This window comes from Python bivittatus, unplaced genomic scaffold (genome assembly GCF_059951505.1).
Source record: "Python bivittatus isolate LINGU-HERP-01145 unplaced genomic scaffold, Pbiv_v1 ctg000700_np1212, whole genome shotgun sequence".
Classification (NCBI taxonomy): Eukaryota; Metazoa; Chordata; class Lepidosauria; order Squamata; family Pythonidae; genus Python; species Python bivittatus.
The window spans coordinates 41,924,901-41,938,252 of record NW_028277098.1 but is presented as its reverse complement, the minus strand read 5'-3'; the positions used below and the strand labels follow the sequence as shown (position 1 = coordinate 41,938,252).

Below are 13,352 nucleotides of genomic sequence, written 5' to 3'. Positions count from 1 at the left end.
GGGCCTAACAACAGATGTCTGAGCTAACAGAGAAGAAAACCCTGTCTACTTCTTGAGAGCCACAACATCAAATTCAGTTTGGCTTTTGATGAATATTTGGCTTACTAAAATCTTTAATGCACTCATTCTCATTCCCATTTTCATTCTCTCTCTCTCTCTCTCTGCTGGAAAAAATGGTAAGATGAAAATGGTGGGACACCCAAGGAATTGGTCGTAAACTTCAAATGAAAGCTTTTCAAGAAAGCACAATATTATGTATTGTATTTACAGTGAAAGAAACACATGCCCAGCTTTGCATTCTTCTACTATATTCAACTTGCAAAAGAATAAGAGAAAGGAATACACATGATTTTAAACATTTTTATTTGTAACAGTAATACATGGTGTCTTACAGAAATCAATGGAAAATCTCTAAAATTTTCTTCTGATGAATGCATTATACATAAGGGGAAAGAAGATGTTCAACAAATGTTAACAAATGGTTTTCCTCTGAGGTAAAGTTAAAGTAGATCTAGAAATGTACTGTAAAACAGTCATTTTCATCTTTCTTCTATTAAAAAATAAACATGTGAGAACACAAAAATCAAACAAATCAAAGTAGAGAGTAAACATCTTTGCAAAGAAGGTGCCCAGTATATTATTCAATCATAGATTTCATCAGACAACTGAGTTACAATGAATCAAAATATTTTAATAACATAAGAATTGAGAAACTATTGGAAACAGGACAGGATGGGGATGGAATTCCCTGGTTTAAAGTTTAAAGTGACAAGCTTAGTGCTAGTGAAGATGAGCAGGGTTCCTGTAGATATATTTCCTATCTACAATACTTGTATAGTGCAGGCTTCCATATTGTTTTTCTTCTAGATTATGGTAGAAAGGAATAATCTAATGTTGGATAAGTTAATGATGGGATGTCTTATCTCAAGAAGAGACTTGGTTTGTATGGAGCACATTTCCTTATGAATTCTAAATCTGAAATCCCAGTTTTATTTCTTTTTATAGATACATACTGTATTGATTAAGTAGACTTCTCCCATCTTGATAAGTCCTTTGGAACCCAGTAACAACCACCACCACCATCATCAATGAACTGACTGAAAGTCCACACCATCCTACAAATATCTGTGAATGAATATTTGAAATTCTGTATGTTTGTGTTTCCAGATAAAACCTTAGTTTAGAAAGATCTTACTACTGACTATAAATCAATATTTCAAAGGGTTTTTTTTTTTGTTTGTTAAAGAAATGTCCTTTCAAATGATGTCATCTTCTTGCTAGGTCAAAAACAAACCAACCTAACATTTACATGCTACAAAAGAGATAGCTTTTTGCATTTTTCTTCTGATGCAAATTTGCCATAGAGATCCTGACGATGACTACAACATGGATGAATATTTTGGGCTGGGAAAGCTTCACCTTTCATAGATGTATGGTAAGCAAGTTAAAGTTAAATTGATTTTCAGGTTGGATAACAACAGGGTGGGGAAAGGGGAAATGAAGAAAAACAAATTGACTGGGGTATAAGAAATATGTTAATTTTTATTTTGGGCACAACTACTTTCTGCTTTAACTGGACGCAGGTTTGCCTTTGTTCCTCTCTCACATCACCACTCATATGTTCTGAAACATCCACATGGAGTCTTTTACTGAAACAAGTTTGCACACCAAAGGACTACAGAGAGGAAATGACTGGAAAAGTACATTAGATCTGCATTGATATTAAAGCCTATAGTTCATTAACTGTTTAACACACATTTTGCGTCAGTACCTACTTCGAAAAAACCAACTGGAAATATCAAGTTCAGTTTCAATATCATCAAATCACCAGTTTTCAGCTACTCTTGTTCAAATGCATGAAATATAACTCCAGGCCTATATAATCAAAACAGAAAACACAAGCATATTGGTATTTTGATTTTAAAAACAAAATCTGCATAATCCTTGAAACAAGTCATCATTTGAATTATTTAACTCTTCTTTTTTAGTGCTAAACCACTAAAGTTCAATATATTGTAATCTGCATAGGAACATCAGGAAAACATATTTGACCTGTATAACAATTCTCTGTAGGGCAAAAATATATAGATTCTTTATGCAAATCATGTGCGAAGAATAGAAACCAAACACTGCACTTTTCTTACATAAATATATAAAAAAAAAAAACAATTTTAAAAAACTTGCTTCTGTGGTGTGTAAACAGCTTTTATTAAATTAGGAAATGGGTATGAAATGTGATTTTTCTCCAAAAATGTAAAGTATGTAATAATAGTTATGTTATAAAAGCAAGATCATATGGTTATGGGTTCTCCATCAACCTAGCTAGTTTCAGGCAACAAAATTATGGCTGGGAAATGCACTTAAGCTTTAGCCCACTAACTATAAGCATGTGAAAACAAAATCAAGCAAACATGATACAAGGACCACAAAATGGGGATTTCCACACTTCTGAAATACCATCATTTACTACCTTCCCTACAGTGTGATGGCATTATGAGAAAAAAAAAAAAAATCTCCTAACATTTATATTTACAAAACAAAAGAAAACCTGGCAATTTTCATTCAGACTCTTTAAAGCCATTTCCCCTTAAACATTGAAAGAGTTTTAACAGCAAGATTTTTTTCTTTAAATTTCAAGTTATAAAATAAAAATCCCATTTGAATTTTTCTGATGTACAAAAAGTGATAAAGATGAACAATTTGACCGCAGAATAAGTTCATTATTTCAAAATTCATGCCGTCTCCATCCTGTTATTAAAGTTCAACCCAATCAAATCCAGATGTAGAAGTATTTGGCAAACAGTTTTTTCTCTTCAAAAATGGCACACAGAGAAGAAAAAAACACTTGTCTGCATAGCATTACAGCAGCAAGATATCAAAGAAATAAAAAATATCCTTTACTGGTCTTTGTTTCAAGAGTTCCCTAGGAAATAACACACAGTTTGTTTTTCCATCAAAAGATCTGATGTCCTTCTCTACTCATAGCAGTAGTATTCAAAACAGAAAAGCAGCATTTCATCTCTTTGATGTACTGAAAATTAAAAGGTCCATTTGGCAACATATTCAATCAAAATCGATGATTGGTGGAATGGGATTCCATGACTTCAAGTTAAGAATTATTTTCACAGGAGGCATTCTGCTGCTAGTGTCTGTCACCAGTTTTTAAGTAATGGGGGAAAAATGAAACTCTTGAATACTTTTCTTTCATATATGCTGTTATAGGCTGGCATAATGGGTGCGAATACAGAAGGATCAGTTTGTGATGGCAATAAAAAAGTTACCATATCTTCAAATGTGCAGCTGTAGCTTAATAACTGGTGACCATGATGTCTTTGCTTTCTCTGTGTTTCTGTATTATAAAACAATGAGTTGTCATCTAATAGATTTGGATTGCCTACTTTCATTATATGGAGTCCTAGAAACAACAAAAGGTGACAAGAAGAAAAGGTGTTTGGATAGTTCAGAGTTGCAGGAATGCAGATGGACATTTTCTTCCCCTAGGAAAGAAGGATTTTAAAAAATAAGAAAAAGAAAAGCAATGCTCTGCCAAAGAGTTGCCAAAACATCTTGTTTGTTGAATTAATCCAGTGATGTGATTATCCTTGATTAGCTGGGATAACTAAATAATAATAATAGGAGCCAAAGGCCTGTCAAGACTGTAGTTTTCATTTGAGTCTTGAAGTGCCACGAGTGTGGGTCAATGCTATTTCTTAGGTCTTAGGTCTGTTGATCTGGGCATAGAGTGGTTCTCTTTCCTAGGAACAACAGAAAGACAAAATGAATAGAGATATTTCTAGTCATTTAAATGTGAACAGCAGACCCACAGGACACAGCTAAAGTTGTATATAAACACACATACATACACACATACACAATCCTATAGTTTTGAATTATGATAATATCCAAAAAGAAAATTTTAAGGGAAAAAAAAGCAATCACTCTAGACTATTTGTATTTGTAAAGACTCAATAGCATATGTAGAAGAAATTATACCCTTTAGCTATGAAAAAACGTGATTTGAATGTACAGGAATAAATTGTTTTCCTAGACTCAAGATAATATTTAACATTTTACATTATGTGCTTTCATGCTAATATATTGTAGTATTAGATTTAAAATTATTCCATCCCATTTTTTCCCCAGGTTTATAATACAAGCATGATCTATTGAGTTCAGAATGATGTCTAAAACAAGGATGACACACTAAATATGTATTTATTTATTCATTTAATAAATGTGTAGGTGGCCCATCTCATATACATGACTCTGGGAAACTAACAATTAAAACAGAGTAAAAAACCAGTAAAAAATAACCAGAATTAAAAACAACAGAATAAATACCTCCTTCAAATTCTAAAATATAATATAAGTTCAAAACTTCAGTAATTTTAACTTTGATGTTTCAAAATTATGATAGATGAAATGCATTACAAATGTTGGCAAGTATTATATAAATGTCAAGCAGTGTGAAAACATGTAATGAACATGAAGCAACAGTATACAATTTGGTAAATTGTTACAATAAACTAATATCAGTATCTCATCATCTTAGGAAATCTTAGTGCAGTGCAGAGAACATACTCTAAGGCAGGCTTCTAGATGTATTTGAATTGGGCTTCCATAATTGTTGGCAACCATGCTAGCTTTGGAATTCTGAGAAAGTCCAATTCATCTGGAAGGTACCAGGTTGTGGGAAGCTATTCTAAGATACAGTACTTACATTTTTGGTCCCATCTGGTTTTAGTAATTTATTAATGCAAGGAGTGAAGATTCGGGAGAACTTGAGAGCTTACTCACATTTTTTTTAGGGTATTATACTCTGGCATTTGGATTTTTTTTCCTGATGCAATGCACGTCCTATTTTTCTGTGTAAAGTTGCATAAATCCTGTTTGCTTATTCTTTAAGGATCTCAAGTGATGATAATACAGTATTTCCCATCTTGAGTAGACTTGTACTTTGCTTTCTGGGCTGTAATCTAAACATCCTATGAGTAGGTACAAGGGTAGCACATTTTGCATTTCACACACATCTTTTAATAAGGGACAAGATACACTTATTAAATCCAATCTTTATGAATCTACAAACTAATGAGGAACAGTGAATCTTAACATTCCACATCTGGCTTCACTGCACAGAGAGTATAAGACTTGTTCGAGACAGTGAGTAGTAATCTCTTTTATAGATTTTGCTTACAGATAAAAAAAAATCACCACTTTACTAAAGTACTAAAATAAATTGGATTTTGTCTCTTTAAGTGCTGTTCTATTCTTTTCTGGGATAATCTCAATTTTATCCCCTAGAACAAGATTTTCGGACTGTGTTCCACAGAACCTGAGGGCTCCAGGAGAACTTGATTGTGCTCCATGATAGACTAAAGGAAAAAAAATGTTCACTCAAACACAACCAATTTTCTATCATTAACGTTTTGTTGCTTGATGAGGGGTCCAGGAAGTCTTCTTTTTAACTAACAGGTTCAATGGCCTGAATATGTTTGAAAACCCCTGCTCTGGAACAAAGATTTTGTTATTTCTCCCCCTCCCCCCAAAAGTTCCAATTAACTCTTCTCCATGCAAACAGTTATTGATGGATATAGCTTTAGAAGCAAGTAGGAACTATCAAAAATTATTGTTCAGAATGTTGCTAAAGAATGTTAATACATAGATGGAAATAACATTGTGATTACAGAAGATCCTTCCACTAAATCAGCATATTGTAGAATGTTATTAAAAAATCAATATTAAGAAACTTAGGAAATGACAATGTAATTGTGTTTGACATTTAGGAAGTTCCAAAGAGTAAAATTAAAGTTTTCATCTTTTCCAAAAGTAAGAATTGCTAATAAATTGTAAAAAATTAAAATCATATTAATACTAACCAATTTGTTCAAGTAGCTCTGTTTTACAGTGAATGCAGATTCAGATAAGACACTGAAGGAAAATATTAAACAAAATTGAGCATGGAAAAATTATTCCAGAGTATCAGTTGATTTTTATGTTCAAAATGTATTATTCTTCATAGCTTTTGCACGAAACAAATTTCCTAATAAAACTCTGCTATTATGATCACATAGTCCATTGTCGTGTCTATCTGGCATAAGTAAGAAACATCTCTTATTTTTCAAATTTTCCTCTGCCTCTCAATTTTTTTCTTAAGGTATCAGCCTCAAAATGATAATTCAAAATTTTATACAGGTTGGCTTTCAAACTAGTGAACATGTTGCATTCAGTATTGTTATTCTAAGGAAATTGTATTTAAGCAACTTAAATTGATTAATGGATGTAATGTACCTGGTATGCTTATACTAGTACTCTTCATTAAGATAAAGGAGATGTATACTATACAATAGATGGATTTTTCTTACTAATGTAACAAGAATGGCAGAAAAGATTTATATTATGAACTTAAAGTTGCCGTTCTCCAAAGAACTGCTTGTCCATGTGTATACAGATATTTAGCAGAATGTTCTCCTTCTGGCTGGTTGAACAAAGAACTGAAAATAAGCTGAGAAAATAAGTCTTCTATTTCCTGATCACCGGGTCAGGAGGAAAGACCTGCCCAAATAGTTCACAGCAGAGAAAGGAGATAAGGAAGCTCAAGGGAATAGCACCTCTGTCTTAAAGAGAAAGTTATCTTTTTACGCTAAGTATTTTCCTAAAGAGCTTGATGCAATGGGAACTGAGAGGTGTGGCAGTCTTTTGCTATATTTTGGTGGTAAAGGGATTTTGCTTTATGTAGTGATTAATTAAGTAATTTTATAGATGCAGAAGTGGGCAGGTTAGGGAGGCTGCAGAGACAAAGATAGGGAAAAAATACACTAGAAGGTTTAAAAAGAAATTAAAGCTTTTTTTTTTTTTTTCCTGAAGGGAAGAAAGCTTTGGAGAAATTAGAAACTTTGGAACAGTATTACTTTTATGATTAACTGTGTTTAGTCAGTACAACTCCTCTAATGGGATCACAGACAAGTCCAAGTAAAGTAAAAGACTAGGGTCTATCCTGCAGGTGACAAGCCTTCTTTCAGTAAGAAGAACCAGGTCTAAAGATGTTTAATAGTATCATCGATTTTATCTTCTTTCTCTGCCCAGTGGCAATTTTAGCAGTAGCTAATGAGAAAATATTAAGGACACACTCTAACTGTGGGTGCTAATTACTGCTAGGGTCCAGGTCTTATGCTGAAAATCCTGATAGGATCTGACATACAAAATGTGAAGATCTCCTATATTATAAAACTCTTGCTTTGGCTTGATGAGCAAAGGAATAAAATACTGCATTTTTTTCATGATGGCTATAAATATGCAGGATAAACTTTAGATGAAACAAGAATATGTTAAGAAATAATAAAAGTATACAATTGTTGTATAGTGTTCCACAATCTACCTTATCTCAATTTGAGTTAGAAATTGATTATGCTGTCCAAGAACAGCTCTTGTAATTTCAGTGCATGTATTCAAACCACTTTCCCAGCTTCTGCTTTGAAAAATAATCCAAGGGAAAGATTTGATTTATGAGTAGATTCCAGATTTGCGTATGAGAGATCTGTTATTTTTTAAAAGGATAGCTGTGGAATTCAAGTTGGAAGGCTTCTGTTTAGGATTGTAAGTAGATAAGAGTAAAACAATCTAGGAATTGGCAACTGATAAAGCACCCAATTACTTAACAAACAAACAAACAAACAAACAAACATTTTCAGATACTAAAGAAAAAGAAATGCTAATAACATTGAAAGTACATGAAATTAAGGATTATCAAGTATAAATAGAATAAAAACAAGATCACAAACAACAATGTGGAGCAAATCTAAAACCAAATGGGGAATGTGAGTTCATTCTTGCATTTAAATTATTATAAAGTTAGGATATTGAAAGTTTGATCTAGAGTGCCCCTTCCATGAACATAAAGTCTACTTTCCTATACAGAAGGAACCAATAGATATGAGGAAGTATTTCTTTCTTAATACTCCTTGTTTTTCCCCATACCACTCTCTCTTTATTCACCTCCAAGCAAGCTCTTTATCAGCTGAAGGAGGCTGCAAGGCGAAGGTAGCATACTGCTTTCATAGTTTCACTAGTAGGAGCATCCTGTGAGTGGAAATCCACTCACAAGAATGCAAAGTATTAATGCATGTTTATGTCGTCCAAATTCAGAGGTTTAATATTAAAAAAGACAAAACACAACTTTCAAAATAGTTTTTTTCACTGATTATTTCAAAATGGAAAGATCAGCAATTCCTCTTCCACATTCAGAGGCCACAATTAAAGATAGCAAACAAATGCTTTGCTCATGGTTTTTAATTAATGTAGTTACAATGGCTAGCTAGGGGGAAAAAAAAGGATAATAGTTCAGATAGTTCAGTAGTGGGCAAATTTAAAGTCATTAATGCCATCATGGAGAAAAGTAAATTAGATCACATACTTGAGCTCTTTGGAAATTTATGGCTTGTAAAGCTAGCAATTGTTGGCACTGGCATTGTACTACTTAAACTAGAGAAAAAGTGATTGGTTGATAGGGTTGGCAATGACTGGGGAAAGCAACAAAAATGGAATAACAAAAGATTCAGATGTGATTGCATTTTCATCAATTTTATCAGAACAATGAAATACAAGCTGACTTGCATCACTTGTTTCATTACTCGCCCTCTTTCCCTCCCCCCCACATCCAGAATAATTGTAGTATTTAATAAAAGAAAAATATGGGGTTCAGTGCTAAAGTTCAAGGACCTGTGGGTCAGGAAAGCCTGGTGGACTCACATATTGTGACTGGCATAGTACATTAGCAACACCCACCCCCCACCCTCCAGTACATACACATTCTTATGTCTGGAAATCACTACATTTTATGCACTAAAAATAAATCCTTCATTTTTATTGATTTGCTTCAGATGTTTTATACAGAGAGAGGAGTAATAAATCACACCACGTTCAAACTTGTTCAAATCACAATGTACAACGTATGAAGTAAATATTTTTCATATGGCAATAATAGAATACACCGAAATTGGATGGGAATGTTCAGCACTCACAAGCACTGCAGCTTCACAATCATTTGGACAAACACATATGCCAGTATAAAAATAGCCACAGTCAATTAAAAAAAAAACAACTATCAACATGCAAAGTGAGCCATTAATGATTAGAGCAACATGTCATCTTAAATTTTGTAATGGAAAATGTATACCTAAACAGTAGCTGGAAATGACAGAAAGACTGCTGTATGACTTAACCACCTATATATCAATATAAATTTTGAATCAAATTGTGAGGTAAGAAGTTTGGAGAAATCATTGATATAGCTAGGAAATAAGAAGGCATATTTCAATTTGGATTATGTCATTGAACCAACAATCACAGTTAATAAATGTATAGAACATTTATAACTCATAATGAATACCAGAAATTGGAGACTGAAAATAACAAATGCATGGTTTCCTCCTGGGTTAATGATAACAATCTCCAGTTTCACTTTAATACATGTTTCCCTTACTATTGTACTGTAATTTCAAAAGCCAGTATTTTGACATCACCTGCAAATGGAATTATGGTGTGAGAAGTAGTGAAGTGAAAAAAATGAAATTCTGCACATACAGCACCCACGTAAATGAAGGCAGGCAATAGTGAAAGGGAATGGCTGGAAAGTGAGTGAGTGAAAGAGACAGAGAGAAGGACAGATACCTACCCCAACCTGCGCTATCTAGCTATCGCCCTGTGGACTTACAGTATCACCAATAGGTTCACCAAATGGATCACTGTTGGATGAGGCCTGAGATCCATCAGGCTAGAATATAAGAACATAACACCTTTTTTTTTTCAACAGCAGAAAGGAAAACAACATCAGAGGTTATTTTCATGCCATCAATGCATTTCGTCAAAGTTACCCACTGTGGAGGTAAGGCCAAAACGGACTGAATATCCATGACCCTGATTTAATGGGATTATTTAGTCCCCATGATAGTATTGCTGGGAAAATGTGCAATATCTTTTGGGAATGGGTGGGGGAATCCTGTGACAGCCCTTGAGAATGACAGAATCATGATCAAAAGTTCCCAAAGGGAAATCACTCTAAAAAATGCAGAAAGCCTGTGGGAACATTTTTTTAATATTTAAAGATAAGATCATTCTAAAAGAAAATTAGAAATTGCCATCCTGAATATAAAACCAATTTCCAAGTGATACTTTAGTTGATATATGTGTGGATAACACTAGCATTGTAAATATTATTAAGTAAAACAACTGCTATCAGTGGGCAGACAACTTTTAGGGGGAATTTAATCTGTGGACATAAAAACAATGCATTTTTGAACAGAGCCACTAACCTCTGTTATTTTGTTAATGTGATTTATTATATTATTTTATATAAATATAATACATATTTATATTATTTTCAAATCATCTTCCAATTTCTTTGTGCCATTTTATGATGTTAAAATAGTCTGTAATTATATGTACTTCCTTCTCCTGGGCTCTATCTAAAACCATTTCAATTTTTAACACATTCCTATTGAATGCAAATTAAGTATGGCTAACAATGAATCTCTTTCCTTGTCCAAGGAAGAAAGGGTATTAAGAGGCCATACAGAGAAGGTCACCCAAAATCATCTCTCTGCAATTGGAATACTTTATTTTGCATTCAAATCCTACTTCCTTTTCTGTTTAAGGAAAGTTGATGAGGTCTAGGTAGTGGTGCGGATTTTAAGTTTAACCCAGTTAATAGATACAGCCACCAGGTGATCTGGATTGTAGAACAAAGGAAGACGCAAAAAATGACAACCATTTGATGGCAGGAAAGAGGGGATTTTTGCTGCCAATCAATGGTCACCTAGATTGATGCAAGCCAGATCTGGTAGCCCAACTTAAAATGTGGCCATACTCTTAAGTGGAAGGGTCCTGTTTTGCACTGCTCTTAAGTTGCCTATGCCTTTTCTCCCCTCCCCCCGCCATATCTTTTTGTCTTTATCAGCTAGGAACCATAAATTTAAAGGAACTCTATATCCTTTCATATCACACTCTTCCTATTCTTCCTAAATCCTATCTCTTTTAAAAGGGAGCAAGAAAATGTAGTTTTAGACTAACGGACCACGAAAGTCCAGTTTAGTACAAACATACAATATGTAGAAACATCCCAACAGACTGTATAAGCTGACATTTTTGTAGATGTAAATGTCAAGCTATTGTGCACAGCCTTCAGGATTAACTCTTCTGTGGTGCGCATACCACTCTGTCATATTAGTACACATCAGGGCTGATAAGAAAGCTGTAAAACTGATGTGAGAAGACTGCTACACCATACTCCACAAGTGATATTAGTTGTGAATAACCAAGAGAATACTGAAAGAACTTTGAGTGGCAGTAGGAAGGAGAGGGAAAGGAAGGGGAGGACTAAATGATTTGTCTGAATTTAACTACTTGTGTATATTTCTCTTAAAACTTTAAAGGCACAAATCTATGAATCTGCCAACATAAATGAATGAATATATTAATAAATGGGAGCTGTGTTACTTACTGCTTCTTGTTCTTCACTTTTGCTTGGACTTTCAAAGCCCTCTTCAAAGAGGTCATCTGCAGCAGCATCACTCGTATGAGATGCTGAAGATTTAGATGGAGAACTCTGTCTAGGAGCAGGAGTTGGGGCTAACAAATCAATCAATCAAACAAATACACAAATAACAAGAATTAGATCTGTGAGTTCTAAATGCCATTTAGTAACCTTTTGAATTGTTGTGGGAAAAAATGGGGTGGTTTGTGAACTTGGTGACATTGTGTGATGAAAGACAATGTAGTTATGACAAGCTGGCTTAATTAAAAGTTAAGATTTTCCTTAATAAAGTGCTTAGAGACCACTCACTTGGAGAATACAACAAGATTTTTAAAACAACAGGATTTAAAATGTTACTTTAATTTTATTGTGTCTTCAGCAAAACTTATAAATCGTTCATCTTTCACATGACAAGTCCATGGATAAAGGACTGATATAATTGGGGGGCAAACTAGGATGCTGCACTTCCACTTTGATTCTAACATCTTTAGAAAGAATAATATATATTACTGTAATATTTACAGTTTTCTACAGTCCTTAAAAACTACTGCTGTTGTTGCTGACACCATCTCAGATACCTCTGTAACTATATTGTGAAAGAAATCAAACCTAAAATCATCAATAATGTATTCGACTATCTTGATAGGCAACTGTTGCAAAACAGATATTCAAAGTACGCACAGCACAGTATGGTCATGAGCCAGCAACATTATTTATTTATATATCAAAAATATTTTTAACCAGCCGTTCAATCTAGGATATCTAGGCTATACATGAAGGAAAGTTCTTTCACCTGCAATTCTTCATACAAGGATTGATTCACATAAAATGTTTTTGCAATAATGCTATCAGAATAATCAGGTAAGGCTGGAGATTCCAAATTCAAAACCAGCAAGTTATCATTACATCAAGTATAGCTACTATTGGAAGAAAAATGTATTGAATCAATAGTGAATACAAATCTAGCTCTAGTTCTTATGCCTATTTAAGGTAGCATTACACTGTTATTCAAAATGAAATTCATTAAAGCAGTACGTACAGAGTTCCATAAATCTGATGTAGTTATCTTAAATTCATGTTTTCCCACCTTCAAACACATGACTCAGAAAAGAGAAAGAAGGCTAGAGGAGAAATACTGAGGTACTCACGTGAATTCGTTGATGGTGTTGTAGAAGTCACAGGAGTCAGATTTAACTGAGAGATATCAAAGTCATCACAATCATCTGCATCCTGTGCCATTCCAACTTTGTTAAAGTAACTGGAGAAGGCCTCTGAGGTACAACTGAGGGAAGGCTGATCTGGTTTTCGTGATGGTACTGGAGGTGCCTGAGCCATCTGGAAATCTTTAAACATTTCTTTTCCTGCTTGCTGCCTTGGGCTATCTGTCTGTGGACTTGATCTAGTGGAATCACTTGTAGGTGGAACAGTAGCAGTGGGAACAATAGTACCTTGAAACATGGCTGCTTGTAAAGGCAAAACAGTTTGTGTTGGCATGAAGGCAGCAGGCTGAAACTGACCAGCTACAGATGGCCATGGTTGTTGGGTGGGAGGAAATATCCCAGGTTGTCCCCATGCAATTGACTGTCCTCCTTGCATCACCTGAGCAACTGGAGGCTGAGCACCCATGGCCAGTTGTTGTTGAACAAGTGGTTGCTGTCCCCAGAAGGAAGGCAGGACAGCTCCCATTGCAACATAACCTTTGGAAGGAATAGAGAATGGGCAGTGAGGACAACTGCAGAAGAGGAATGGCAAAAACAAGGCAGTGGAACAAACAAATGCAAATTGACCAGATAATCAAATGAGGAATCAGTGACTTCATTTGCTT

At 34.4% G+C, this 13,352-nt stretch overlaps 1 protein-coding gene across 5 annotated transcripts in view; it reads right to left on the bottom strand.

The window, feature by feature from the left end:
* Nucleotides 1–346: 346 nt before the first annotated feature.
* DAB1 (DAB adaptor protein 1) overlaps nt 347–13,352 on the bottom strand; it is a 212,335-nt gene continuing 199,329 nt past the window's right edge. For 4 of the 5 annotated variants that reach the window (XM_088153498.1, XM_088153495.1, XM_088153496.1 and 1 more), the window contains 3 exons: nt 12,676–13,224; nt 11,495–11,622; nt 347–9,769 (listed from right to left, as the gene is read on the bottom strand). In XM_088153498.1, the coding sequence (XP_088009624.1) occupies nt 9,686–9,769; nt 11,495–11,622; nt 12,676–13,224 (761 nt within the window). In that variant the 3' untranslated portion in view covers nt 347–9,685. The remainder of the gene's footprint in view (nt 9,770–11,494; nt 11,623–12,675; nt 13,225–13,352) is intronic. The other variant, XM_088153499.1, reaches the window with a different exon arrangement.